The sequence below is a fragment of the Amblyomma maculatum genome, chromosome 4 (assembly GCF_055883805.1).
Source record: "Amblyomma maculatum isolate TAMU_Amacu chromosome 4, ASM5588380v1, whole genome shotgun sequence".
Taxonomy (NCBI): Eukaryota; Metazoa; Arthropoda; class Arachnida; order Ixodida; family Ixodidae; genus Amblyomma; species Amblyomma maculatum.
Window position 1 is genome coordinate 90,130,053 of NC_139347.1, and position 27,751 is coordinate 90,157,803.

The 27,751-nt window shown below is 47.5% G+C and overlaps 1 protein-coding gene across 1 annotated transcript in view; it reads right to left on the reverse strand.

Moving 5' to 3' along the window:
• Nucleotides 1-27,751, reverse strand: part of nwk (FCH and double SH3 domains nervous wreck) — a 170,721-nt gene that overhangs the window by 55,009 nt on the left and 87,961 nt on the right. The window contains exons 14-16 of the mRNA XM_084600355.1: nucleotides 11,197-11,309; nucleotides 6,161-6,313; nucleotides 4,113-4,322 (exon numbers count right to left, since the gene is read on the reverse strand). Of these exons, the coding sequence (XP_084456481.1) occupies nucleotides 4,113-4,322; nucleotides 6,161-6,313; nucleotides 11,197-11,309 (476 nt within the window). The remainder of the gene's footprint in view (nucleotides 1-4,112; nucleotides 4,323-6,160; nucleotides 6,314-11,196; nucleotides 11,310-27,751) is intronic.

Consider the following 27,751-nt stretch of genomic DNA (forward strand, 5'->3'; position numbering starts at 1 on the left):
AATTTATTCTTTATTCGCCAGCTCCTCCGACAGTCCTCTATATTGAAGACACTATGTTCTTTATTCTATTCATTTTTTCTCCTCATGGGAGCTTCACTTATAGATCAGCGATGCGGTATCCGTTACAAAATGGGTGACGTAACAGTGAGGCTGCGTATAACATGTCGACTCCAGAAGGTCACATTTGCTCTGCCACGTGTCTTCGTGGCTGAGTGGATATGACAGTTAGCACGAGGTGGCGGATTAGATACGAGGGCGCGTTTCAAGCAATACAATATATATATATATATATATATATATATATATATATATATTAGGCGTGATTCGGATAGTGATGAGACCTCTATTAAGCGGAGAGCCTGGCAGAAAATATATCGGTTCTAGCATGCACGCATGCGCCCACAGTACTTTAATAGTTTTGTTCAACTGAAACGCACATTTCTTGGATCGTTCCACAACTGTCAAGTTCTTATTTTTTCACGTAGAACACCGAATATCGGGCGCCCAGTGAAGTATACGTATCCTAATACCCTCGAACATCAAACGGGGTATTACAAAGAAGTAGCAGCAAAAAAAGAAAGCGAGATGGAACGATCACGACCATGGAGGAAGGAAAGCTTAAGAGAGGCCCTGACGTCATTTTTTTTTAGGCCGGCGCGGCCGCGCCGCAACCGGACGCTGCAACGTCTCTCCTCCTGCTTTACCCTTTCTCCGCGACGCTCAAGTACCTAGGGCAAGCCTAGGGCCCTTAGCAACGCTGTTGCTAGTGGCCCGAGTTTTCATAGCAACAACGTCGCCGTTGCTAATGGCCCGACTTGGCTAACCCTAAATTTTGACGTCACTTCCGCCACACTTTCTCCAATGCATTGGGAATGGCAAGAGCCTCTCCTAAGTTGTTTCCTTCCTCCATGATCACGACGAAAAAAAAAAAAAAATTAACAGCCGAAGAAAGAAAAGCAAGGCTTGTTCACAACCAGCAAGAGAACAAATTCGCCTCAGACAAAGAATCCCTCAAACGTGCATCCAACGAGAAAAGCGCCGAAGAAAGAAAGCAAGACGCGGTGAAGGGGACAAGGAAGGCACTGCCGGTAGTCCTCCAGTTGCGAGTACCAGTGACACGGATATCACCGCGGCGACGGAGCAAAACGGAAGCGCGCCTAGAGTGTTCTGCGGCAAAATGGGAGAGAAGAAAGGCGAGGGGGAGAGTTGCAAGAAGCAACCCCATCATCTTGAGCGAGTTGTGGCTGGATTCTGGGCGGATTTCAGCATCCGTCCGGCGGGAACCGTGACGGATCGCCGCCCCTTTCTCGAGCCGGACCACGAACGGTTGATCCATCACCGGGAAGGTGAGCGGCACGCTTAGCGCCCGCTTTCGACAAGCCGCCACCGGCAAGCACCGTGTCTACTTCTGGTCAGAGCTGTTCCCAGAAATGCTTCGCACCTTCCTCTATCTCACGTCGGCTATGCTTTCCCCTACCCACTTGTTATATTTCGCTTTCTTATCCTTATATGCTCTTCACACCATGCGCCAGACGGGAAATCAGAGAAAAAAACGTTTCGGGAGGGGGATTCTTCGGCCATCGGAGTCCGTACTAGAACTAAGAGATTGCGACACGTATTCGGAGTAGCGGCCGTGGGAGAGGGCGCAAGCGCCGCACCTTCATACTGTTGGCAGTTTATGCCTGCCAGTACACATAGGAGTGGATTTCTAAAGACAGCAGAAGAAGGAAGCTGTCGGGGTGTAGAAGTGCGCGTTTTTGAGGCACTTGCGTGTTCTTCCTTGTAGGAAATGTTGGGATGTATATCGTGGTGTGCTTAATTCGTTCCATTATTTCATTTTCATCTGGAACTGGAATGAAAAATATATCTGTTATGTCACTCCCACCATATAACACGAGAAAAATACAGCGCGAACGAGGCTTCACACCAAAGAACCTTGTAGAGATACGCTTGTTTCTTGCTGGAGTAGAAGCTCTTGTAGCGATGATGACGATTAGAACAGAATATGAACGCGTTATTATGCGACGACGCACGGCGTGCGTCAAGCATTCTTCAGCGCACTACTTGCGATGCACATGTAGAGGGAATTGGAAGACTTTATGAGTGACAATCGGAAATATGAACGTAGAGGAGTCCTGTCACCGAAGCGTATTTCGTGCAACTGTACCACCCGTGTATGGGCCGTGGCAGTGATGCGTTGCAAACATGCATAACTGACATTCCGCGTTTTGTCGACAGACCCGGATATTTCCGTCCATATTCTAAGCAACAACTAAGCAATAAACCAACATAACGCCCTTACGTGCACACACGCGATACTGATCGTATAGTATACGTGTTAGTGAGAGTCGCTGCAAATAGTTTTGGGCTGACACTTTCTTGCAGATGGCTGCGTGCGAATGCGTGCCAAAATAATGCGGTCAATCCTCTTCGTTGCTGACAATCCGGTGAGTCTCGATGCCATGACCCTGGCGATCGCACCCACTGTGGGCAGAGTCCGCCGAGAGCGTTTGGTCGCTTTATCGCTATGGCGCAAGCAGCGGGCTTTCACGCTTTCACGGCTGACTTATGGAGAGAAATGCATAAGGTGGGTTCTCGGCTAGGGCTATAGGCCGCCCCTCTGCACAGCGGGGTAAACTGTTCGCCTTGAGCCAATTAAGGAGCTAGCAGTTTCTACCCTACAAAATAACAAGCTGCCATTTCTAATCCTCTTGCCACCGGTGGCCGGATGTCTGCCCAACACCTGTGGCTTTGGCACATTCAGGTGTGAGCATCACAGTATTGCACAGTTACCTATTTTATCTTCGCACTATGTTTGATTCTACCCTTTCCTTTCTCCCTGTTGCTCCCCGCTTTTATTTCCTCTCCATGTCTTCCCGGCTTTCCTTTTTGTTGTTTCCGTCGCCGCAGCTCAGGTGCCTTCGCGCTCGATGGCAGATGCCACGACCGGCAGAAGGATTTTTCTTCTCTTTCGAATTAGTAATTAATCAATAACCACTTATTAAGTACTTCTAATTCATAGTCGAATCAACCCCAGTACAACCTGGCATAGAGAGATTTCAGACATTGGCGTTGATTTCGTTCATAATAAGAATCATGACGGCCCGCAAATTAAGTTGGGAGTGGTTAGACTAGACTCGATGCCAGGCACCTGGACACACACATGTTCCTTGTTTTCGCAAGGAAGGCGCTTCTTCGCTGAATTGCACGCACTGATCGGCCCGGCATTCATGATGACTTCTTTGAAAGGTCCCTGATGTTGGTAGGGCCTCTTTTTTTCGGATCTAATTTGGGCCCTTTATTTACGAGAACAAGAGCTTTTTTTCTCCTGTATGCTTATCATGCGCAATTCAAAGCTATGTGGCCTCAGTAGCGTTCTACATAGGCCTAAACGATAGCAAAAATTCCTTACTGTATTTCTGCAGGCAGCGCCTTTGTGTTTAAAAATTCGAGGACACTTTGGCGACTAAACTGATGAAAGGCGAAAGCCTGAGTGCTGCGCTCTGCTACGCGACTGTCGCGCATGTAGCGATGAATGCTGCTGCGAGTAAAGCGAGCGATTACTCTTTCACATTCTGCGAGTGCATTTATTCAGTGAATTCTGCTTGGCAGCGAGGAGATCGCACTCCTTGTATCTTCGTAGTTGTTCTACATTTACTGTTTGCGTGGTTGATTTTACCAAGTGAGCGGCATTAATTAGTAATCAATTAATCACACAACCAAGAGTAATTACAATTATAATTAATTTTGTATTATTCAGTAATATAATAATTAGTAATTAGACAGTAATGAATAATTTTTAGTGATGAGTACTTAACTAGTAATTAGTAATTACTTAATTCATTGATAGTTCCTTTGTAATTGTTCATTGATTGGCATATGGCCATATAAGGCACGCATTCGCGCATACTGAGGTGGTGCTCTGTGATTGGTCGAGACCTCCATGACGTCATCCCGTCTCGACCAATAAGAGCCGCCGCAAAAGTGTAACACTTTTGCTGACGACTACGATGAGGCAATAAAGGCTTTCGCCTTAATATGTCACGCGATACGCACAAGTGGGGCTATGGTGCAATGCAGAGAAAAGCCCTAGAATGCCCTGAAGATCGTACCTCGTAAGAGAAGAGCGCAAAGCACTTGATGGCCACCCGTAGCGCCCCCTCGCGCTCCTCGGCCGACCGCACGGGCGCCTCAGCCTCCTCCTCAGCCGTGGCAGGGGCCTCGTACGCGGCCTCCAGGTTGCCAACGTCGATGGCCGACGCCGACACTTCGGGCTCATCCTCCCAGGCCACCATCGTCGGGTCCTGTTCGTAGGGGGCGCCCTGCGAAGCGCAATGATTTCTGAGCCTCGCCTGTCACCACAGTGTTTCAAAGGGAAAATTCTTATCGCATTTCCATTATCCAGCCCCAATGCGTGCACCGTCGCCCACGATGAGTTTTAGTTTACCATGATCCGCGACTCGCTACCGTGATCCGCTACTGCGCGTTCTACTGCGCATACCTAGATCTCCTTGACGCCGATAGATGGCGCCACGTACTGGATGTCGGCACATAGACCTGCCGCGTCGGACCAATCAGTCACGGTGGCGAATCGTGGAACACGGTAAGCTCAATCTCTCTACCATACTCACCGCTGCACCGCCTACTGAGAGAAACCACAACATGAACATGCACTCTTGTGCCCTGCCTAACTATGTTTCTAGCCCATAACGGTCTTTAGTACAGGTAACAATCACCTCCCATTTCTCTAAACAATAATGGGTGAGACTATTAGCGCTGCATGTATTTCTACATGACTTGGGGAATGCGATGCGCCACCTATACTTCACTGCAGCTTCACAGACTGGTCACACGAGACTGATTTCAGCGAATGCAATCAAACAAATGTGGCTTGGCGTACGGATCTCCTCCGCACGCGACACTCTGTTGGAAGGTGTTGGATCCCTTCTAGCTGCATGAATACGCATCGCCTCTTCGCCACCTCCCCCACAAGGGTTCCTCGAGACAGCCGTGGCTGAGTCCCACTGATATATATTATAAAGTGGCTTGACAGCCCCTGAAAACATCTCATAGCGCTAATATACCTAGTAAAAAGTTGAAGTTAAGGAAAGAAGCGCATTGCGTCTTATCTGCCTCTTAGGACTTAAGGAACGCTTACGTCGTCCGTATAGTTGTGTGTGGGAGGAATGACAGCCAGTTGGCTCGGAGAGAATCACGCAAGGCGTTCACCCTGCGGATGCTTTCGGCCCTTCTTCATGTCTACTTCAACATCCGAAGTCATTTCGCTTACCGTGGGAGCCGAACATCCTAGCTCATGTCAACCGATTTGATTCCGCGGAGCTATACACTGCAGTGTTTCCAAGTTCATCTCTTCAAGGATGTTTATAATCAGCTTGAAATGCATTCTGCACAGAAAAATAATTCGCTCTTATCTTAGTACAAAAGTTTATACATATTTCGCGCTGGTACGATGGTAAGGAGTCTTCCGCCACCACTATAGTATTTCACCTTTTGTACAAAAATCGCACAGAAAATGAAACACGCGCCATGTACCGCTACGCAGTTCAAAGCTGCGGTAACTCGTGATACGCCGCAAGGTCATTGAGGCCTAGCAAGGCTTTCCAGAAACAGATTTTTTTTTCCTGCTTAATAACAATTGGCGGGTTTCTGAAGCAAATTGTTGCTTGCATAGCTCAACAATTGCTCTTTTCGTTTGTTTCGTCTTACCTCCCAAAATCCTCACTCTAAAGTCCACATTTTTCATTGAATACTTTCTTCTATTAAAAACGCGTTTTTAGCGTTGCTCTGATTTTAAATTTTGCTTTTATTTGATGTTCTGTATCTGAGCGTGGAGCCTATCATGCACAATCCTTGTTCGCTGCATGCCAGCCTCAGTGAATGTGAAGATGGCGGCAGAACAGCCACGCATGGAGCCACTGGGCGTCGTGAACGCAGTCCCCACGCCTTCCCAAGACGCCTCGTACACGGCTACGACAAGCGTTCTGCCCGGTCACCACATGAGCATGCTGGAGGCCGTGAAGAAGCGTCGCCTATGCCTGCAGATCGCCATTGTCTCGCTGCTGCTCATGGGTATCCTGGCGATTATCCCTCTGAACTAGCTGCACGCACTGGGAATACAGTACACGTGCTAGACGCATACCAGAGCCGCGGTGGTGGCCACCTGCGCGACGTCCTCGACCTCTGTGGCGCCCGTGACAAACGACCCCGACGGCGCTGCGGACGTGTCTGACGAGGAGCCGCCGTCGAAGTCGCCTTCGTAGTACGCCGTCTCGTTCGGTTCCTCGAAGTTGAGCTGCGTCGAGCGCGAAAGAGGAATGTCAGAAACCGTTATGACGCGCTACAACAAAGGCACTCGCAAAATCACCAAAGCGAGGGTGAAGCAAGACTTCTGAAAAGTCAGACTGCGAAAGACAGAGAGAGAGAGAAATGAGCATAGAGAGAAGAAAACGCGGATAGAGAAAGTACCCTCGTACTTTCACTGTCTACTGGGTAGGAATTTAAATAAGAAGCTATAGACGCAACGCGTTTGGCCGCACAGATAGCGCGAGTGAAGCTGCAGGATCCACCACGGGGTAGAGGCGAGATAATATATTGTAATGCATGGTGACCACGGCACGTGCCGCAGATACGCGGCATTCGATAATTTTCCCCAGTTCACTTTGTCAGAGGGGCAGTGAAAGAACGCAGCTTATAAAAAGCTGATGCGAGGCATTTCATTTCTCTTGTTATGCTTGTTTGTCTAGTTCTTCCCCTTTTGGCCCTATTGTCGCACACCAGTAGACCTCCATCCACCCGGGTCACATTTGTCTGTCGTGATTGCACTGTCACGGTCTCCTTGCAGTCTCGAATGACAATGAGACAAGCTCTGCTCTCCTAATTATTTTTCCTATTTTATCGCTCGTATTCCTCTTATCGCTCAGTTATCGATCCTTTCTTTTATTTTTATCTTGAGTTTACTTTTCGGCCTCAAGAAGCAAGTAACCGGAAATAAAGTAATCGCCTGCACGAAGTAGAGCCTGCGGAGAAGTCAGCGCTCCAAAGTATAGGCTCTTTCATATAACCACTGCACTGTACGACCAATAATCGGACCGTAGTAGTGGCTGATCGTGGCTACTGCATATTCCTTAACGTTTCATGCAAGTATAGACTCTGTTGGATGGGCGCCTTGAATATTGTTACGGGGATGTACTTAATGTAACTGGATGTACTATATTTAGAATAATATCGATTTATTTACCACAGTCCTAAACTTATATTGCTGTTATCTTTATTGCTAGCTGTATTAGCGTAGAGAACATATGTACACCTATATTTACGTCCCGTAAAATCCGCCTTCCCATTAGTACAACTTTGCAGCACTTACTCCGAACTACGCAATAAGCCTAGTAGACGTGCTATGGCTCGCTCATATACTGTGTTTTTGTGGAAAGAAGGCTAACCTGCAGGCTGCCGTGCACGTGCAGGCTGGCGCACGTGCTGCTGGGCATCTCATGTTCCGTCAGCTGTGATAGGTAAGAAACGGACCACATCTCCAAGTGTGTGCAGGGCGCAGCCCACTCGCAGCTGGCCGAAATACTCGAGTAAGGCTATGCAGGATACAGGCGGAACGCACAGGCGAAGCGCCGCACGCGTAATCTCGCTGATGAAGCGACTCGCCATAACTCGCCCGGTCGCGCGCGCGCCGCTTCGAGGGGAGGCGGAAACGTATTTCAGCATTATGTCGCCTTCTTCCTCTTCTACTGCATCAGCCCAGAGGTTAGCTCACCCCCTCTTTGCCTAGCTCACCTGTGCTCCGTCTACTCGTCTTTGCGCCTCCGTAGAATAATCCTCTTAGGCACGACGCGTCGCGGCTCAATCGAGAGGAAACGCGCGCGTGGCATCCCGCACGCCAAGAAACGGCAACATCAAAGCTCCTGCTCCGCAGTGCAATGTGCAAAGCGTCATGAGAAGGTGGAGGGGAAAGGGATGGGGATTTTGGAAGGATTTGTTTTAAAAACGCGCTGACTCGACTTGAAGCAGCCCGGTCGCTTTTAAGCGCTGGATTACTTCTTCGAAAGTAATTGCTTTCCGCGGTGAGACTAATGCTGTTGCCTGTAAGCTGATTAACGGGTGGTTTGTTTTGTCTGTGACGTTTAATTCACTGATTTAGAGTAAAGTTAAGGGGAGTACCAAAGCAGCGCTTGTGTATTTTGGATAAGAAAGAAAGAAGAGTTGATTTTTTATTCTTCAAATTGCACTACGTTATATGCATACTATAGTTTTCTTACCCTGTAATGAAAGGTGTGTAAGAACGTCCATGAATCAGTCTCTTTTTAGCCATTTTGGTCCCAAGGCGATCAACTTTGCGGCCATCTGGAAATTGTCATTTGCTCGGCTCTCAAGGCGATGACCACCATACCCTGTGCAGGGCAATTATTCTGGCCATGAGACTGGCAGTAGGCCGCACGGTAGAAATTTATCCGAAGCTCGAAGAATTAAAAGGCTGACGAAAAAATAAAACAGAAAAAAACACCTGATGTGAATAATTGCAAAATAACCTTATTCTCGCTTAACGAAACTTCCTTTGCCTGGCGTATTTCTATCGAAATTATTTAAACTCTGAAATTTCTTCCCTCTAGCATTTAAGAGTCATGGCTTTTTGCTTAGCTCATTTGCCAGATAATCTTCAACCATTAGGATGTGGTCAGGCAGTGTAGCCCGGGCTCAGGGTGAATTTTCATTCGCTGTCGTAACCTGTTCGCGTGACCAATTTAGTTTCTTTAGTAAGCGCGTTAGTAAGAGAAACTAGAAAATAAAACTATATCACTAGTTTTCATTTAGCACCAAACGGAAGCATGCGGGAGACGGTGAACGAATTATTGCATCTGCGTTGAAAGAAGCCAGTCGATCAAGCGCCGACAAGGTTACCAAAAAAGTCAGAGATAACGGCAACTTGCCCCTAGTGATCTACGCGAATTTTCGTCGTCGGTGTTCTGTTCTTGGAGCGACTTTTCGCACGCGGATCACACGCTGTTTTGATTTCAATGGTTTTGTGAGCTCACTACGTCTTGCACGGGAAGAAGATAAAAGATAAAAATAAGTAGAGGCGCTACAAAAAAAAAAAAAAAAATACTGCAAAGTGTTTTCATACACACGGGTTTATATTTGCAATGTTTGCCTTACACTCAGTGTTTACGGCAAGGTGCGACACTAAAAGAGAGCCAATGGAAAGGGCAGGCAACACGGACCCCTCTAATATACTTATCTTCTTCACATTCTCTCTTTTGTTGCGCTGTTCTGCACCAGTGTCGTTTGCAAACCAGCTCACATCTCCTGATTACTGCATTGCGTCAGTTTGTCATTGGCTCGATCCGGTCATATCTTAGCGGCCATAGTTATTTACTAGTGTATATATATACGCTCAGCGAGCAAAGACATAATCGAGATGCGTGCTCACTGAACTGTGCGGATATATACAAGAATGGAAAAAAGAATTACAGGGGTGCACTTTAAGTCTACTTTTTAAGGTGGGTTGAGACGGGAGGACCGGAGAGCGGATGGTCCACGCGCGTCAGCGCTAGCCACGCACCACGTGACGCCGAATTCACTGCTCTGAGCGACGGCGAGAGAGCGACGTGGCCGCCTGGGGCCCCGGATTGCGGAGCGGATTGATTGCTCTTTTTTCTTTATCGTTGCTATTCAGGTCGAGCGGGGCATTGTTTCCTCTTGTTGTGCATGCGCTGCGTCGTTCGCTCTGTGTTCACTGCAGTGCATCGTTTTTTTGTGTGCGTTTGTGCTTGTGGGTGTGTGCCAGAGTTGTAGCTTTACTCGGTTTCTAGGGCTTATTATGGGTGAAGAAGCGAAAAAAAGTGCTCAGTGATGAAGCGACAGTCAAGTTTTTAGCGCTCATAGCGCTCCTTCTTAGCGCCCACCGATATGGAATATTGAAGACGCTTGCAATTGAAAGAACGCTTTGCAATAAAGAACGATTGCAATAAATGAACGTTTTTTCGCTGAAGCTTCCTCGCCGCCCTCGCACACTTCAAGTAGAAGAGCCAGAGCAGCGAGATGACGTTTTCGCTCGGCGTCCATGTTGAAACTCTCGGTAGAAAGGCTTTTGGCAGCGCGCGAACTGCGCTGGGGAGGAGGGTACACACGGATGTTCCGCCGGCTTCGTGTGCATGCTCGACGGCCGAATGCAGAAATGCGAGAGGATCGCGAGTTCCGTAGTTGCCGTTTCTATTTGTCCAATTCAGACGAGGTCAAATATTAGACGTCAAGGGACCCAATTTTGGGTGTGGCATACACAAATTTGGAAGTAACCATTACGTTGGCCTTACTCAGATTAGGTTAGACGCCGATTTTGGTGAAATTAGGACGAAGTCAAATTTCGGCCAGGATGTCCAGGCGGGCTATATTTTGTTGTTGGCCCACCTAACTTCACAAATCAACACTGAGTTGGCCATACTCGAATTAGATCGGGTACCGAATTTCGTGCTATTATTATTTATTACCCATGCAATGGATTACTGGCCTTTAGTGCGTACACGCTCTGATGGCAGGCTCTTTTAACACCCACTGCCGACGCGCTCTGGTGACGGCACTCATTAGCCAAGAAACACTTTCCCATTAAAAATTGTATTCGCCCGGAGAAATCAATCGAGAAGATAATTAATGGTTGAGTGTCCATAGCGTCATTCCTTTTCCTTAGTCTTGATTGAATGTCCTTTATTGAATGGGAAGGCTCATGGCCATGGATGGGGATAAAGGGGAGTAGACAGAATCTTCATTGTTTAGGTCGTCACTCGAATCACATTGCTCTAACCAGGACACTAAGCGAGCCATACTTGGCAAATATAATCTCTGTGTTAGCATCAGTTTCTAGAAGGGAACAGTAGTTCAGGCGGTAGGGTTTGATCTCGGAGCGTCCAGTAGAAAAAGCCGGGCAATCCCAGAGTAGATGAGATATGCCGCCGCGCGTTAGAGTCGTACAGTGGCGGCACGTAATCATTTCCTCTGTATACTGACGCCAGCGGGCCATAATATGTGGCGTGTAAGCCGCATGCATGGGCGATGAGCTTATTCAATAAGACTTCTTGACTTCGGGTTAGGTGGGTTTTTCTGAAATACACAAATAAACACTACACTCATGACAGAATCAGTTGTAAAAGGTAGGAAGACGGACTGTGCACGCACGTCTGAACGCGAACTCTTGCGGCTCCCCCGGGACGCCGTGCTGCCTTTGCGGCTCAGGTCGTCGATTTGGAGTGAGTCGATGTCCAGGGAGTTGAGGTACTCGTCCACGTTCACTGCGAAATCAGCGAGCACAGTTTTCATTCACTCTCATGCATTCATTTATAGCCGCATGGACACAGAACAAAGGTGATATATTTCATCCGTTAACTCATCTGGACTTTCATTCATTGGCTAATTGATCACATCACTGACTGAGCCACTCCAATGCATTCAATACGAAAAACAAAAAAATAAAGAAAAGAAAAACGAACAATGGCCGAAATGAAGCCTGAGTACCTAAGTCAAGATGTTGGATAGACGACCAAGGCTCCCCCTCGACCTTCATTTTGTTATGTGTTGTCGAGAATCCCATCTTTATGGTCGATTCAATGTCAGCTGAACAGACACATCACAATATGAGGTCATTTTTTCAATCATTATTAATTGCTCCCTCCCTCCCTCCCTCCCTCCCTCCCTCCCTCCCTCTCTGCCTTCGTTCCTTCCTCGTTCGTTCGTTCGTTCGTTCGTTCGTTCGTTCGTTCCTTCCTTCCTTCCTTCCTTCCTTCCTTCCTTCCTTCCTTCCTTCCTTCCTTCCTTCCTTCCTTCCTTCCTTCCTTCCTTCCTTCATTAATTAATTAGTTATTAATTAATTAATTCATTCATTCAAGCATAGCTGCATGGCTAACCTGCTGGATGTAGCCGCGTTCTTCTCATACAAAAATAAAGGACAGTGTTGGAACAGAAAGAACTGCCACGTATAGAGGTATTGGACCCTAAATTTACAATTTAATATTTCCCCGGAAAAGAGGGGGCTCTTCTTTCAAATGAAAGCCATGCCTGGTTTATTAAATTTAATACTGCCTCTTTGCGGGTCCAGATCCGAGCAAGCGAAGAGGCTGTGGAACCGCCTTTGCCATCTAATATGGTGCAGCAGCCTCAAACCTGCAAAGCATTCAGCGGCGCGAAGCAAACGCCTTTCCATCCGCATTCCCTTACTTTTTTTTTTTACATTGTAAATCAATTCAGGGAGCCAAAGTAGCAAGAGCGATATTTTACTTCTCGGCCACTTGCCTCGAAGCGAGAGCGTTGGGCATATAATCCAATCAGTAAAGGAAGGATCCACGAGATCGGCGCGGCAGTTTTAATAACGCCCGCCGTCCGCTGGCGTTACGTACACGCCGCGTCGCGAAGCCCAGCCCAGCCGAGCCGAGCTGAGCCATCGGTTAATGCGGAAGGCCCAGAGAGCTGCCGGCTCTGTCTTTGAAAAGCCAATTGCGGCACGCCGTTCCGGCGTGAATGCGTGTATGAACGGTGCCCGGCGCTCGCGGTTCCGTTCATGTTTATTATCCACTCTCCGTTTTTTTTTTTTTTTTTTTTTTTTTATTCTCCAGTAAGCGGCGCCGAGGTTCCTCTCGTGTCTGCGGGCGCTTTTAATTAAAACCGTCTGCTGCTGCCCGGCGAGGTTCGAGTTGCGCCGCGTTGTCCATTAATTAGGCCTCCCACGTGTTGTCAGCGGTCGCTGCCGGCTGTGAAATGGATGCCCGGCGCATTGAGCCTGCAGGCCTAAAAGCTATAGGAGAGGACCGCGCCTTTCTTGATCTTGCCGCCCGCCGTGTGGGTTTAGCAACACCATCCCCTCACGCCTGCTTTAGTGGTGCGAATCCTTCGGCGAGGCTGTTTGTGTTGACGCCGCGGAGTGCGTGCTGGTCGCTGTTTGGACGGAGAGGCGGGAACAGGTGCGGAGACAGGTTGCGCAACGAAAAACAGAAACAAACAAATCAGTGAAGCAAGCGAGTAGTCTTGTGCTGTGTATGCGTTCGGTCGCTGCTCGTTTTGCAGCGAAAAACTGGATCATACACGCTGGGTGTGCGTCGCGAATGCGATCTTGATGGAGTAACGCAGTACGGCTTTTTAATCTCGCGCGCTCTCAGGCTCGCACAAGAAACCCGGAACAACTAGCGAAAGTGTACGTCTATAGCTACGGAATCAGCAAGAAAAAAACTCGGGGTTGAGTTTAAGCTACTTAGTTAAGAGTAGAATGCGATAGCGGTTACGTGTTCCGCTCGAACCACGTACTCAACACTCAGCAATTTGTTTCCCTAGCTCTTCCGCCTACTTCTTATTAACTCCGGACTACCCATTTGCGACCTCCACGAGCAGTGGAAACTTTCCGCTTCTCTCTCAATGACGGGAGCACAGGCGTTTGAGGTGTCTACCTGCCGCAAGGGCTCAGCGGTTAAGATACTTGGCTATTGAATCGTAGTAGCCGGTTTCTCAGAGTAGCCGGTTTTTCGGAGTAGCCGGGATGGAGGCAAAACGCAAAAGCGCCCTGTGGTGTGCGACATCAGTGCACGTTAAAAATCCCCATGTGGTCTAAATTATTCCGTAACACGGTACTTCCTTCTCTCTCACCTTCATCCTTTCCCATACAGCGCGGCTCAGGTGTCCAGCCACCAGCGTGAAGTTGAACATACATAAAGCCTTTTTTTTTTTTTTTTTAGTAAACCCATTTACCTTTTATTCATGGATTACTGAGCATGTCATTGTACCTTTTAATTCTTCAAAGGCATATTAATTTGTCTTGCAGCGTTTATGAATAGCTATGCGATGGGCTCTGCTGATATTAAAGGCAATGACATATTGGATGACAGCGTCCCTCGCACTGCTGATTAATGTTTGCCTTTCGCGCGCTTTGACCGAAATCCTTGTTAGCATGCTCGTGATTATTCATGAACACATAAGCCCGGGAGTCTAAGACGATTCACCAGGTCAAAGACCAGGGCACATTCACTATGGGTTCTCCTTTGTTCAGCTCGTGCCAGTGTGTCAAAGCCAGGAAATAAAGAAAAGAAAAAGCTGCTATGGCTTATGGGCAGCGTATCCATCTTGCTATCAGGAGACCCTGGGTTCCAATCACTCTCCAGCCCACCTTAACTCATTTTTAAAAGCGTGAACTTTTACTACTCACGTTACTACAATTCTTGTCTGTTCATCCGAACGGGTCAAGATGGTAGCAAGCGGTGGATGGATAAATATTTAGAACGTCCCTTTTGAAACGGGGTGGTGATAATCGTCACCATGTACAACCTTTCTTTTTATCTTTTTAATTTAGACAACTACTCAACTTTAACGACATTAATTTTAGACCCGGCATATTTTTAAATACCATTCCTTAATTTAGATTTAGCACCCTTGCGTCCCCGCTTTGCTGTTTAGTCAACAGTCTTCCAAACACCTCTTGCTAAGCTTTAACAGCCGGTTCATTCATGTTTCCTTTGTTACCTCTAAATCCCAGGGCCTCGACTAGAGTGACTGTGTCCGTATCGACATCTGGATGGACGCTGCCACACTTCAGCATAAGACAATCAATTGTTTGTGGGCATCTACCGCACATAGCACACTTTTCATCTTCTTGATTAAAACCACCAGATGGAGCACCACCATAGTAAAGTGTGACGTCACCACAGGTTCCTCTCCTCACGCGCGCGCGACTGCCGGGCCAGCAGTTACGCCCTATGCTGTCGTTCCGCTATGCCAGCCGGACGGGTGTCGACACTGGGCCACTTAGAGCCCCCATTGCTGTGAAAATTGTGGCCAGCTCTTTACGCGCGGAGGGTTTGGAGTGACAGAAAAGTATTCGCTGCAATATGGAGCATGTAGTTGTTAGTCGAGTTGAGACCCAGCGTGTGTGAGAGACTCGCACCGACGACCTTTGGTCCTCGAAGCCTTAATTAACCTTCGGGTCTAAGTCCGTCGACGTTATACCGCCGCCGCCGAGAGGCGTCTGACGATCGTGAGAAAGGGATACTTCACGAGAACGCTTTGCGAGTGGATAGAGAAGCCAACCGAGCTAACACCATTTATCGTACGCTTGCGGCGGTGTAGCTCTTTCTCTCGACAGCATTACTTTGCTTTAATTGGAGGAACCTAAGTAAGCATTTCGGCGCCAGTGCCGACAGCAACGACAGGTGCTTTTCTGCCACTGGGGATCCTTAGCGATATCTCGTTGATATAGTGCAACAGTCTGCTGGTCAAGCAGAGAATGCACACCTCCTGAGCAAGAGAGCTACAAGAGGTTAGACTTGCGGTGACAAGGGAGGAGCACCTGTGCTTGTGATCAACGGATAACGGACAACGCTAGGAGCCGGAGACTGCTCAGGTTTCTCGAAAATAGCTTCCAAAACTTTTTTTTTTTTTTTTTTTTTTTTTTTTTACATAAGGACGACCGCATCTTACGCCACATAGCAAGTCTTCGAATTACATCAAAAGACAGAGAAGCAGTAGTTGACATTTAGACCGACGCTTTCGCGAGGTTCAGGACAATAGCCGAAAGAGCCTGTCCAGTGTGAAGTCTACGAATGAACTGTCGTTAGAGTATCGCCGCTTAGCGACTGCGGATTTCTTTCACGACTCAACCACACCGCAATAAGAATGTCACTTCTTTAGAGGTGTGAAAGCTTTTCTTGAACTCTACACGCTATCATGTAGTGTTTTCTTCAACTCCTTTCAAAAAGGGCGCAGAGTGTACGCAGAGGTCGCCATGCATTTGTTCACTGGCATTGAGTGCAGTCAGCGTAATCTACAACAAAGCTACTTCTTTTATTGCAAAAACGCTGCTTCACAACCAACTGGAGCATCATCTCCTGAGTCGTCAAAGTGGCAGGTACTGCGAAATCGAGCTTCGCCATTAAGGTGGGAGAGTGCGATCAGAATCCAGCATTTCAGAACCCTTGGATGACGAATCATACACGCATCCCGTAGCAGGCATGTTCGTGCGGCGTGGTTAAGGCGGGACTTTGTATCTACTTCCCTCCTGGTAAACTTTTTAACGTAGATCACGCTCTTTCTCAAGGACGCTCTTATTTCATAGCAGGTGATGGCAAGAAGACAACAACAAAGTCATTTACATCTACCATCTACAAAGCAAAAGTACTCTAAAACGAGTGCTTTGCCTGCAATACATTTACCTTGCTCGGATTTCTTTCATTAAACGCTGTGTCCACTGGAAGGCCACCAGTAAGAGAGGGAGAATTTTTAGAGGCATGCTCAGCGGCATTATAGGCTTTGCAACTGCGCAGGTTACACTTCTTATACTCGTTGCACTTAAACACTTGAAGGAGCCACCAAAGGCAACAAAAGCGGGAGCAGCAGAAATAGGACACATAAGCCTCTACATCTCCAAGGATGAAAATTAACAGATGCTCAACAGGTTCCGGAAGGACCGCGTGATCGCTTCCGGGAAACTGGTCGACGCTTATCGTCAGCGCCGCCGCGCAGCCACGGAGATCCCAGAGGCATCGATGATCGCGCGTGCGATGCTATTTATACGCGCGGTCCAATGAGCTTCGAAGCAGGTGCCGTCAATGAGGCACCGCGCTTGTCACGTAGCTGGGCTGCTTCTGCCGCCGCTCTCTTGTTGATACTTCCGCCGACTCTGTCCCGACGGACGGCAGAGGCTGGGAGGGTGGCGACGTTGTTTTTTGGACGCGGCGCACAAAAGAGCGTTGAACTCGCGCAGAGTGCATTGAACTTGCGCCGAGCACACGCCATACCCGCTGTTTGCCGTCAAAGGGTGAGCTACAAAGGCACGCGAATATGAAACACGCAGAACGAGAGAGAGAGAGAGAGGTAGTAAGTGAAGGGCGGGGGTACGTCCTCGCCAAAGGCGATGTCAGTTGTACGCCACCTAATCGATCGGCCGCGTGTCGCATGCTGTGACACGACCCCCGGGCGACCGCCGTCATGGGGGCAGACACAGGCGCTCGAACTGCAATTTGCCATCAATACAGGCGCCTAATTTCTGGTTGCAGCCTGCCGGACGATGATGGAGCCAGCGGCGTAACTGAGCGGGTTATGTTCCCCGCAGGAGTGCTAAGAGATTTGCGTGTCGCTACTGAGACCGCAGAAAATTGAATAGATCGTGCCTTTATGCAGCAACTTCAATTCCTTCTTTATTGTTTCCCTCTCTTTTTATTTTGGGGGCTATGTAAGACATGACAGGCAACGTGAGGACTTGGACGAGAAGGATGAGGTGGCTTTCCGCCGGATTTTCTGGTCGTGCAAGGGCATTTATTTAGAAACGGGCCACCAAGTGTCGTGGAAGCATGTTGAGGTGTGACTGAAGAAGCTTTCCTTCTTCGAAAAAAAGAAAAACTTGCGACCTCGGTATTGATGTGCACCATCGAAACAGGGGGGAGGGGGAGGGGGGTTAACACGCATAGTTCTCGTAGACCTGTACGCCTCAAGGTTCAGCAGAGACAAAATGTTCTTGAAAGAGCCTGCAAAGGACATGTAGAGACATACATCGGAGTATGTCGTGACTTGGTATATCGTGCCACACGACGCGGCGAACAAGCCTTTGGTGGAAGTCGGGCCTCCGACGTCATGGACCGGGTTATGAATATTTGGGCGCTGTACCACGCGGTGCTCTAGAGATCTGCGGGTCTCGAGAACCTCTGTCTGGTAACGTTTTTCCTCCACCACCGGTGCAATATTGAATGTAGTCGGACCACGATGGACGCTGAACAACAAGAAAAACAAAAACCTGCAAGGTGTCGAAATTCCTTTAGTGATGCACAAAAAGGTTTTCCTATCATGTCAGTCCGGTGTTTGTAGTCATTTATGCGTTCCACTTCAGAAGATAAAGGCCATCCACGTGAAAAAAGCTAGTTCAGGTCATATATGGAACTTCGGCTAGAAGACCGCCAATTAAACCTCAGATAATTATGAAAACTGATGATCTTTTGGCAAGTGTCCCTCGAAATCCATTAAAAAAGGACACTGCACTGAAGGCCAATAGAAACGTTGGCATCAAAATGCCGCATAAGGTACACCGCCAGCATATGTGAGATCCATGCTTTCAATCAATATATCCAAAGGCGTTGAAATGCTCCATACACGTCTTTATATAATCATCTACCCGCGCTATGAGTGCAGACGGTTAGAAAAACGCCTGAACTCCTTAGAATAACAGCATCCCCGCTTGTAACTGTTGATAAATCAGGTTTCGCCCGTAACATCTGCAACCACTGCTGGCTACTTTCGTCCATGAAAGGTAGACACCAAACAGGAGGTGGTCGCAGGTTCGATTGCCGGGTCACTGCGCTCCGGCTGATACTGAGAAGTAATAATTACCTTCACTGTTGGAAAACGTCAGTTCTGCTTTCAAAAAATGCTGTTATCATTTATACATCAAAAAATGCGAAAAGCTTCCGAACTATTAGTTTAGCTCTCTGTGAGTGCACTTCAACGGAGTGAAAGAACAAAGGTGGAGTGCTTGGTGACTTGCTATTGCAGTTTTTCACATGCGTTCTTTGTGTATAGCCGATTGCAATGTGTGAGTGTGTCCGATATTCGGTAACTCTCATCACGTCTCTGGGAACGTGCCGCTGCTTGCTGAATAGAAAGGAATAATATCCCCGCCCAGGGTGTCCGATATGTAAAAACGAAAATCTTGAAGCCGACATTTACCACTTGCTGTGGGACTGCCCAGCACTCAAACTGAATTCGGCAACTGACAATAGCTGGTCTATCAGCAAGCAATCCTGCCTCGTATATCGGCTGGACGCCCGGACTACATCATCGCTCACTCTTAGATTTCATAAAATTAGCCAGCCTTTTTATATTCATTTAATCCTTTCTTCATTCTTCATCCCATGCCTCACCGACGCCCTAAGGCAATACATATCGTTACAAACAAACAGTAATGATAACAACAACAACAGCAGCAAAGAAATCCATCTATCAAAGGCGAAAAAAAAAAAGAAAAGACCAGCGTGCACGGTGAAATGACAGGTTATTGGTCAAGCTAGCTGGCAACGCAATGCGGCAAGGCCTAACGGCACCAGCGGTTATATTGAGAACAATCTGATAAAGTGAGGAGAACCGGAAAGCGTGCGAGCGCTGCTAATGCGGTGTTTGAACAGGGTAAGTGTACGACTTGACGCTGCGGTTCCTTTTTTGTTTCATTCGCGTTCCACGAGGTCACGTAATGCGTGGCCCGCACTGAACTTGAGCCGCGCCGGGTCAGCGCGATTGCTCTAATCTTGGCGCAGGGATAACGACCGCGTAGGAGGCCTCTGGCTTCGCATTCTGACCGTTTGTTCAGGTTACGTTGTCCAGGAATTCATAATTACCACCCTCCGTGCAAACATTGGCATTTGCCCTCGGGTACCCCGAGGCACCCAAGCGTCTTCTTTGTTGTTAAGCTTCGAATAGTGCAGCGAGAGGAGGACTAAAATAAAGAACCAACAAAGCGGATTCGAAGAACACTTAAATTGCAGCTTTCATGGCTTGTTAACCGTGAGAAGTGCTTTAGATTCTGGCAAAACGGAATTCCTTGCCGACTCGCACTTATCATAAGCAAACAAATGTTTTTTCGGAATGAAACTGAACGAAACAGGTAACGAACTAACTTTTGCGCCACCTTCTTTCCTCAGGTGCATTACATACATTCTCTTGACCTCTTGGTATTCAATCCCCGCATCCCCCATAACCTTACTGCTGCATGTCCGTACATATTCTCTCCCAACGTAGCGGTTATAGTTAGGTTCTGAACGTGGTGGCATCTTGTCTAGGCGATTCTGGCGCTGGACATTCTTGACTATGAGTCTCGATTACGTTCTCTCTCTTCCCCCCCTCTAAGAACCTCCAGTTGGGAAATTCTACACGCGAACCTTAGATAATTCAAACACATTTGTGCTATCACAGCTTGCTGTAAAAGTGATCATTATGGCTCACAAGATGAGAGCGTGGATCAATGAGAGTGAGTGAGTGAGTGAGTGAGTGAGTGAGTGAGTGAGTGAGTGAGTGAGTGAGTGAGTGAGTGAGTGAGTGAGTGAGTGAGTGAGTGAGTGAGTGAGTGAGTGAAGAAACAAGCGAACATTGAATAATGTATCCATTGTTTCCACGAAACATTGAGCTTTAAAAAAATAACGGCTACACTAACCTAAGCCTTCAGAACTCTAGGGTATCCTTGATTAAATCTACGTTTAAAATTAGCTTGCATGGTTCTGAACGAGTCACGAAACAGAACGTATTCTCACGGCATACTACGCTTGGTTCCACGGTGTTGAGCCGCTCCCATGACGGTCGCTAACCTAGGACTCCGATATCTGCTCGAAGATAACGTGGGCGCTTAACTTTTGACGCGAACAAAATACGCAAGAAAAAATTATTTTCGCCAAGAAGTTCACGAAAAACTCCTGTTACGTTGAATCCAACGCTGCATACAGTATACGGGAATGGGCGTTGCTGACGTACGAGTCTTAACTATAGAGCAACGCCCCGACCGACGCGATCACAGATTCGAACATCTGTGACGTGGAGAACAGCGTCGAAAAGAATAACAAAAAAAAAAATATTCTGAATGAGGCATTACTCAGGTAGACTGCAAGGCGTTGCCTGTAGCTGGTGTAAAAGCGCTCTAATTTACTGTTTTAAATTTTCTTTCCCCTTCGGCGCGCCATTGCCAACAACAGCATCGAACAGCTGCTCTCCATAAAGTCGTCCACACCGTGCTCTGTGGTATTGCGGAGAAGCCCGCTCATCTCAGTGGACGCCTTTCGGTTCGTGCGAGCCAAGCAACCGATGTGGGTGCGGTGGCGCAGGAAATCCACGTGGAGGTGTGTATCTGCCGAGGCTGAACCTTCACCTCTCGTGGCGTCTTCTCTCCTCGTGGGCCGGCTTATTACAGTAAGGACGGTCTACATCAAACGGTATACGCACACAGCGCCGGTCGCCAGCCGCGAGAGCCATGATCCATCACTGTCCGCGGCGCTTGTCAGCGGAGGCCCACTGCGACCCACACACACGCTCACAGCGCCGGTTGCGGGCAGCACACGCGAAGCTGAAGTGAAGCCATGCAATGGCTGTAGTGGGCAGGGCGAAAATATAGAATACATTTCACCATTTTAGTTTGTTTCTTTGCTGGCAATGCTAGACATCAACATCATTTAGTGCATCGAAAAATGTACACACTAAAGGTTCACGGCCCTTGAGCGAAAGTACCGGAAAAACCAGATTCGAGTAGGTTTGCGCTCTTTTCACGGCCATGTTCTTATTTGCAGTAAGCACGTGAAACCATCTGGCACACAAAGCTGGGACAAATGCTGCGTGCTACAGATCACACAAAGCTGGGACAAATTCTATGTGTGCCGAAGGAAACAGGGGACTCATTTTACTTGTTGTCTTTTCTATAATATTCCCTGCGTTGCTTTTGAGTTTAACTTCAACGTATAGCAAATATCCCGCGGCGAACAGCCTGCTGCAAGTCAACACAGAAAAGAAAATTCTTCTGACTTTTTTTTTTTCGCTAAAAAACTGAGTTTGCACCACAGAAGACAGCTTGAGACGCAGGTATCCCATGTATACGTTCTATGACACATCTGGACTTAATTTTATTATATTATAGTTTTTGATCCGCCTGTTTTGTTTTTAGTGGAAATTAAAAGACTCTACATTAAAAATGGCTGCAGTCATTTGCGGTTGAAGGTACGCTGCGATACCTGCAATAGGGTATCAACGCACAGATGGCTTCCGACACAATAACATCTCTGACATCCATGCTTCTATGCTACTGCACGCAACTAAGTGGGTCAGAGTTACGGAATGCGGCGCGCGGCCCTTTCCACGCAGCGCCCCTTGTGGATACGCGGAGACACTTCCGATAATGAACTCAGGCGGACATCCTCGCCGACCAGCACGCTTCTTATATCGCCGCTCCCGCCCCTCAGCTTAAGGCGACGTCCCGCCGACGTTGCATCGGTCAGCAGGGCCCGCAACTTCGGGCACCCGTTTCGCGGATTCCCACGGTCTCTTTGTATCGCCCGTGCCGTGACCGACCAGTCAGCAGAAGGTGGGCCCACTCTCGTGATCCTGGACATAGTGCTTCGTCTTCGCTGCGGCTCTCGGATGTCGAGTGATCGCGTCGTATGATGAGAAAGAGGCGCCGGAGAAGAGAAAGAAAAAGGAACGGAACTTGAGCTCAATATCGAGGCGAAATTGGAGCAATGGCAGCTGGAGGTCATCTCATTCTCGGAATCACATCTGACACTACGAAGAAAAAAGTGGCTCTTTGACAATAACGCGCCCTTGAAATATGTGTGTTAAGTTCGAGAGGGTGCACAAGGTTTGAATTTTTATGTGACTTGAAGGTGCTTTCTATGATATTTTACTGCCGAAGGAGACCCCTCGCAGATAGTTTGCAAAGATGGATACAGAACTAATGATACGCTTCACTCTTTAATGCTAATCAGGTCCTCTGCAGCCTCAAGTGAAGTCCACTTCAGAAACAGTAAAATATCTACTGAATTGCAAATTATATGTTTACAATAACAGAAATGCTTCCTTGTGTGTACAGTTGTGTAACGTAGATATTTTACTACTATTTTCTTTTTCACGTCTGTTTTTGATTGTTCACTACCCTTTAATGTATATATGAGAATTCCGCAAGAATGTATGTGTAGAGCGAAGGAAACGCCATTTCTATGTTTGCTAAATATTGATAACCATCGCAATTTGAGATACTTTTTTGCAGCGAGAATTTCAACAGCTGGCCACTTTGTGTAGATTCAAAGATCACGTGTGCGCCGAACAAACACTCAAGCGCTTGCAACGTCCTCTTCCCCAAGTTTTTACATTATCTAACCATATGCGCATTTTTTTTTCGGCCCCTGGTATCTGTGTGAAACCGTTCATAGAAATAACAGGCCTAAGGGCATGCTGTCAACATTTCTTAATAAAAATGTAAGCCCAAAGCTAAACACTAAATGTTTACTTTTAACGGCCCATTGCGTAATAGCAGAAAAAGGCATGCTGCGCATTTTGCAACCTTCGGTAAAATGTCGAAACCCTGCCTAAAGGCTGTTTTGGAAGAGATAGGTGAAAACCTGAATCTTCAGTGAACATCTTGTTTTCTCTGTCTACGCCTACCTGGCGCCCGTTTCTTTCCCAACAAGCCAGAAGGAGGCTGTCCGCATACAGCGATGCGCCTGGAAAAACGAACGTCGTCTCCAGACAGTGTTTGGCTCTCAGCAAAGCTGTCAGGAGAGAAAAGAACGGCTGACGGTGACTCTGAACAAAACGAGGTCACGCGCCTCTCGCGAAGAACGAAAATCTAATCGATCGCGTAAGGACTGGGCGACACAGGCGCGGTCAGTTTTGCTCCAGGCAGCGTCTGAAAGCAGACAGGCCGCGTTCCTAACCCTTCCACTTGCCTTGGGACGGTAAAATTGTTCTCAGAAGTTCGCATAAATAAATATTCGTGCGCACAGACTAATAAACAGTACGTGAAAAAAAAAGACTTGGAATCGTGCACAGTAGGCAACAAAAGTTTCAGGGATGCGCGTGCTCAAATTTATTATATAGCGCTCCCTGGCGACCGCAGTCGCACAGCATTGATTCAGTGGATAGAGCCTGCAGGTTGTCCTTACTCCTTTTTTTTTTTTCTACAGGCATTTCAGGAGATCTACTTGCGTGGTCGTGTCAAAGCAACTTCTTTCTTTTTTTCTAGACACCTGCATCAATTAAGCGTTTTATATACATGCAACGACCAGCCCACGCGCATCGCCGTACAGCGACGGGTCGAACTGTCGCGTTTTATAATAAGTGCTACTCTCAACACTGCCTTTTAGTAATGTTTCACAGTTTAAGGACCCCATAGGTTCAATTTGGGCAGTTTATTATTATTTTTTTTAGACTTTTTCACTGCTCTGAGAACTGTGGAGTGGACGAAAGAATTAAAACAAAAAGAAAGGACGACCTGCGGGTGATTGGATGATGGCACCTGTATTCTATATACGGGGCTACTTAGCGCAGCTTGAAAACACGGACCTCCATTAAAAGGTATAAATGAGCGAGCAGAACGAAGACAGTTGCGTGCGCACTCCACGGTGTGCATTACTAGCGGGCATGAATAGACTTAGACTTCAAAATGTGTTTGTCCTGTCTTCCCCTGCGTTTCCTTAAATGTGCCCCATTCCGCAAGGAAAACAGAGACAAACGAAGTGACGCATAACACAAGCAGAGAGCGCAATTCGCAATTTCTCTCTTGTTTTTCTTAGAAAACAGCTATATCTCGCTAAATGTAGCTGCTTGTTACATGTAAAACAGATGGATGCCGCGCTCTGGACATGTTTTGCGTGTTACTCCGTTTGTCCCTATCTCCCTTGTGCAATGATAAATCTTTAAATGACTGAAGCAACTCATCCAAACAGGGCTATTAAGTCCAATTCGTGTCAACTTTGTTTCAATTCGTTGCCAAGAATTTTGAAGAGTGATGTACTGCATTTGTGTTGTAACCAGGCGGTGCATGACAACAGACTGATGACTATACTTCTTCCTGTAAAACAATAATACTCGATCCTAGCGATATTTTGTCTCTGAGTGCCTGTTTATCAATGCTGTGTAGCGTTAAACTACTCGGCATGTGTCTAGACGCGTACGCGTGTGTGAACGCACTGCGAGACGGAGTTACCTGTTTGTGGAAACCTTGATCTTGGATATTTATACTGTTTGTTTTGACAAAAGTGGTGTCTTATTCTGAAAAGCCCAGTCATAGTGATTTAAAGCCGCTTAAAAAAAAAAAAAAAAAGAAAAAGCGATCGCATGGTGGAATTCTCAAAAAGCGAGATTTTAGGCGAAAGCTTTTCTAGGCTTATGGTGAAAATCTCGCGTCCGCGAAATTTGTTCGCGAGAAGTGTTCGCCAGACGTCGCAATTCGTTCTGACAGCGACATAATTTCCGCGTTCAGCTAGTTAGGCCTAGTCCCTGTTAAAAACCCTGTAGGGTCAGTTCACTCCCGCATGTTGAAGAGAGGAAAGAAAGAAAGAAAGAAAGAAAGAAAGAAAGAAAGAAAGAAAGAAAGAAAGAAAGAAAGAAAGAAAGAAAGAAAGAAAGAAAGAAAGAAAGAAAGAAAGAAAGAAAGAAAGAAAGAAATTATACCATGTACACAAACACGCGATATAGAGGTAGAAGAAAAGAAGGAGGAAAGGCTTTTGCCATTGAGATCTTAAGTGAAGCAAAGTGCATTCCCGTAATATTTTGTTTACCGGAATATGCGATGAGTTTTCATTTCTTTTTTTTTTCTTCATAGCAGCCCATTGTTGAAACTTTGAATGCTTTTAAAATGAACTTCATGCCTGACATTGAGACGCCTCTGCATTTGAAGCGTGTGGGAGACTCATCATGCGTGCGACTATAGTTATGCTCAACAATGCTACTTCTCTCATTCAAGCGGCGCAGGCCGCAAGGCTTAGCGACGCCAGATATAGTACAGGAAGAAGAGAACAAAGTGACAAGATGATGATGGCCCGGGAACCTGTTAAAAGCGAACCTCAGGACGTCCCTTCGGCGATAAAGCACCCTGGAGAGGCATTGTACCCGGTGGCCAGCAACAGTGCCAAAGTACGCGTTCGAAACTTAGCCAATAAACTATAGAGAACTGTCAAAGGTCGCATCAGAAGTAAAAAAAAAAGGTGTCTGATTAGCGGTGTTGCAACATAATAACGACACCCAAGATCATGCAGCGTCGCTAGCACGAAACTGGTAGAGCCTGTTCCGGCTGCAACTGCGGAACTCATCCGGTCTCTGGGGGGCTTTGATGCAAAGGCAGAGAGGCTCGTTGCGAAAGCCCTCACAAATGCAGCTGCTCTCGCTCTGACCATAAGCATAAGCCTAACGCCGCGTCTATACAAGCAGACACAATGCGCTTCTATCCGCCGAGGGAGAGAACCTTTCACCATCTCTTCTCCTCCCCGTATTCGCCCTCTCCTGCAGACTGCGCACTGCGTTCCAAGCCAGTGAGAGTGGCTATACATGGTAGCGCTCGATCACCCCCCGAGATCGCTCCGGCGACACACACTCCTGCTGAAAGTCAGAGAATTTCTCTGGAGGCGGCCCTGGGTTGCCCTTTCCTGCACCCGCTCTGTCTTCAACACGAATCCATAATTGGAAATGCTGACCTAACAGAGCCGCAGGAAGGGAAACTCCGGTGTGAACTGAAACGCTGAGGTGAGGGGCCGTGAACGGACGCTGTGCACGAAAATCGCAGCGGCTCTCAATAGAAATCGATCCTTACCGCGAACAGCGCAGGGACTGAACTGTAAAGTACTAAACAAATTTATTGCTTACCTACGCTTAACTAGAACAATCTATGCGACGGGGTGCAACATTCGCGAGGCGACGATTCATCTCTGCCATTGCATGTATTTTGTTATATCAAATATTTGTCTGGCCTCTCGGGCTGGCGCCTATCCTCCTCCTCCTCCTCCTCCTCCTCCTCCTCCTCCTCCTCCTCCTCCTCCTCCTCCTCCTCCTCCTCCTCCTCCTCCTCCTCCTCCTCCTCCTCCTCCTCCTCCTCCTCCTCCTCCTCCTCCTCCTCATCCTCCTCCTCCTCCTCCTCCTCATCATCATCATCATCATCATCACCATCATCATCATAATCATTATCATTATCATTGTTATCATTATCATCAGCTTGAGTGAACCGATATCCTCTCTCATATCCTCCAATTCCACCAGTTTTGCGCTAGTTGCCGGCATTATATCGCTGCAAAACTTATCGATCTCATCCGCCCATCTAACCTCAGCCTCCCTCTGCTTCGCTTCACCTCCCTTGGGATCCGTTCTGTTAAGCTTTAGAACCACTGCGTAACTTTCTTTCGTATTACATACCCTGGCCGTGAGAATCTCTTCTCATGCTCTGAAAATATGGACATACTCCGAGAAAGAGTGCTTTAACGCAATATTTTCACACATTGCACACATCACGCTACAATCCATATCCGCAGATCGTCCGTCGGCAGGCTCCCAGGTGCTGGCTATTAATTTTGAAAAATGCGCCCCAATCGGTTTCAGGGGAAGTCTGACTGGTCACATTCGTAAGCTCTAAACAGCGTATCTAAGCAGACGTACTGGGTAACTGTCATTTATGTAGCCGGTCCTTGGCAAGTAGCTCATTTCAAAATGTCAGTGCAATCCTGTGCAAGTCTTGGTTCACCTCCGGTTGTGAGACTTCAATAAAAAAAAAAATATATATATATACTGGGGTGTATTGAGCTCCTTGTGTAAGGGTTTGAGTAGCGTCAATATCTCCCCTTTGCTGGCTCCATTCGCGGATCCTCTTTCGCGTCCGTTCACTTTGCGAGTGCAAACATAATCCCTCTTACAACTAAACAATATTTCAATGCCAGCGCACGCAACGCTGAAACAAAGCGAGGCAAAATCTTCTGTAGCCTGAATTACACTAGCAAGCGCCATAGAACACATTCCACACAACGATATCACCTCAGCGTTGGTCATCCTCTCGACGACAGTTTACAGCGCAAACCACAGTCTGTCTTGGCCGTAAAAGCGACGCACTGAAATTTAATGAAGGCGGTCAAACCGTGTGGCGCAATTCCATCGTCGAGCCGCTCTGAAATGCTCGTGTCAGACCGCCAAGGAAGCGATAAGGATGCGACGAACTATACGGACGCCCAAGTCGTTTCAGAGCCCTCTCTTCGAGATCGGTCGTCGT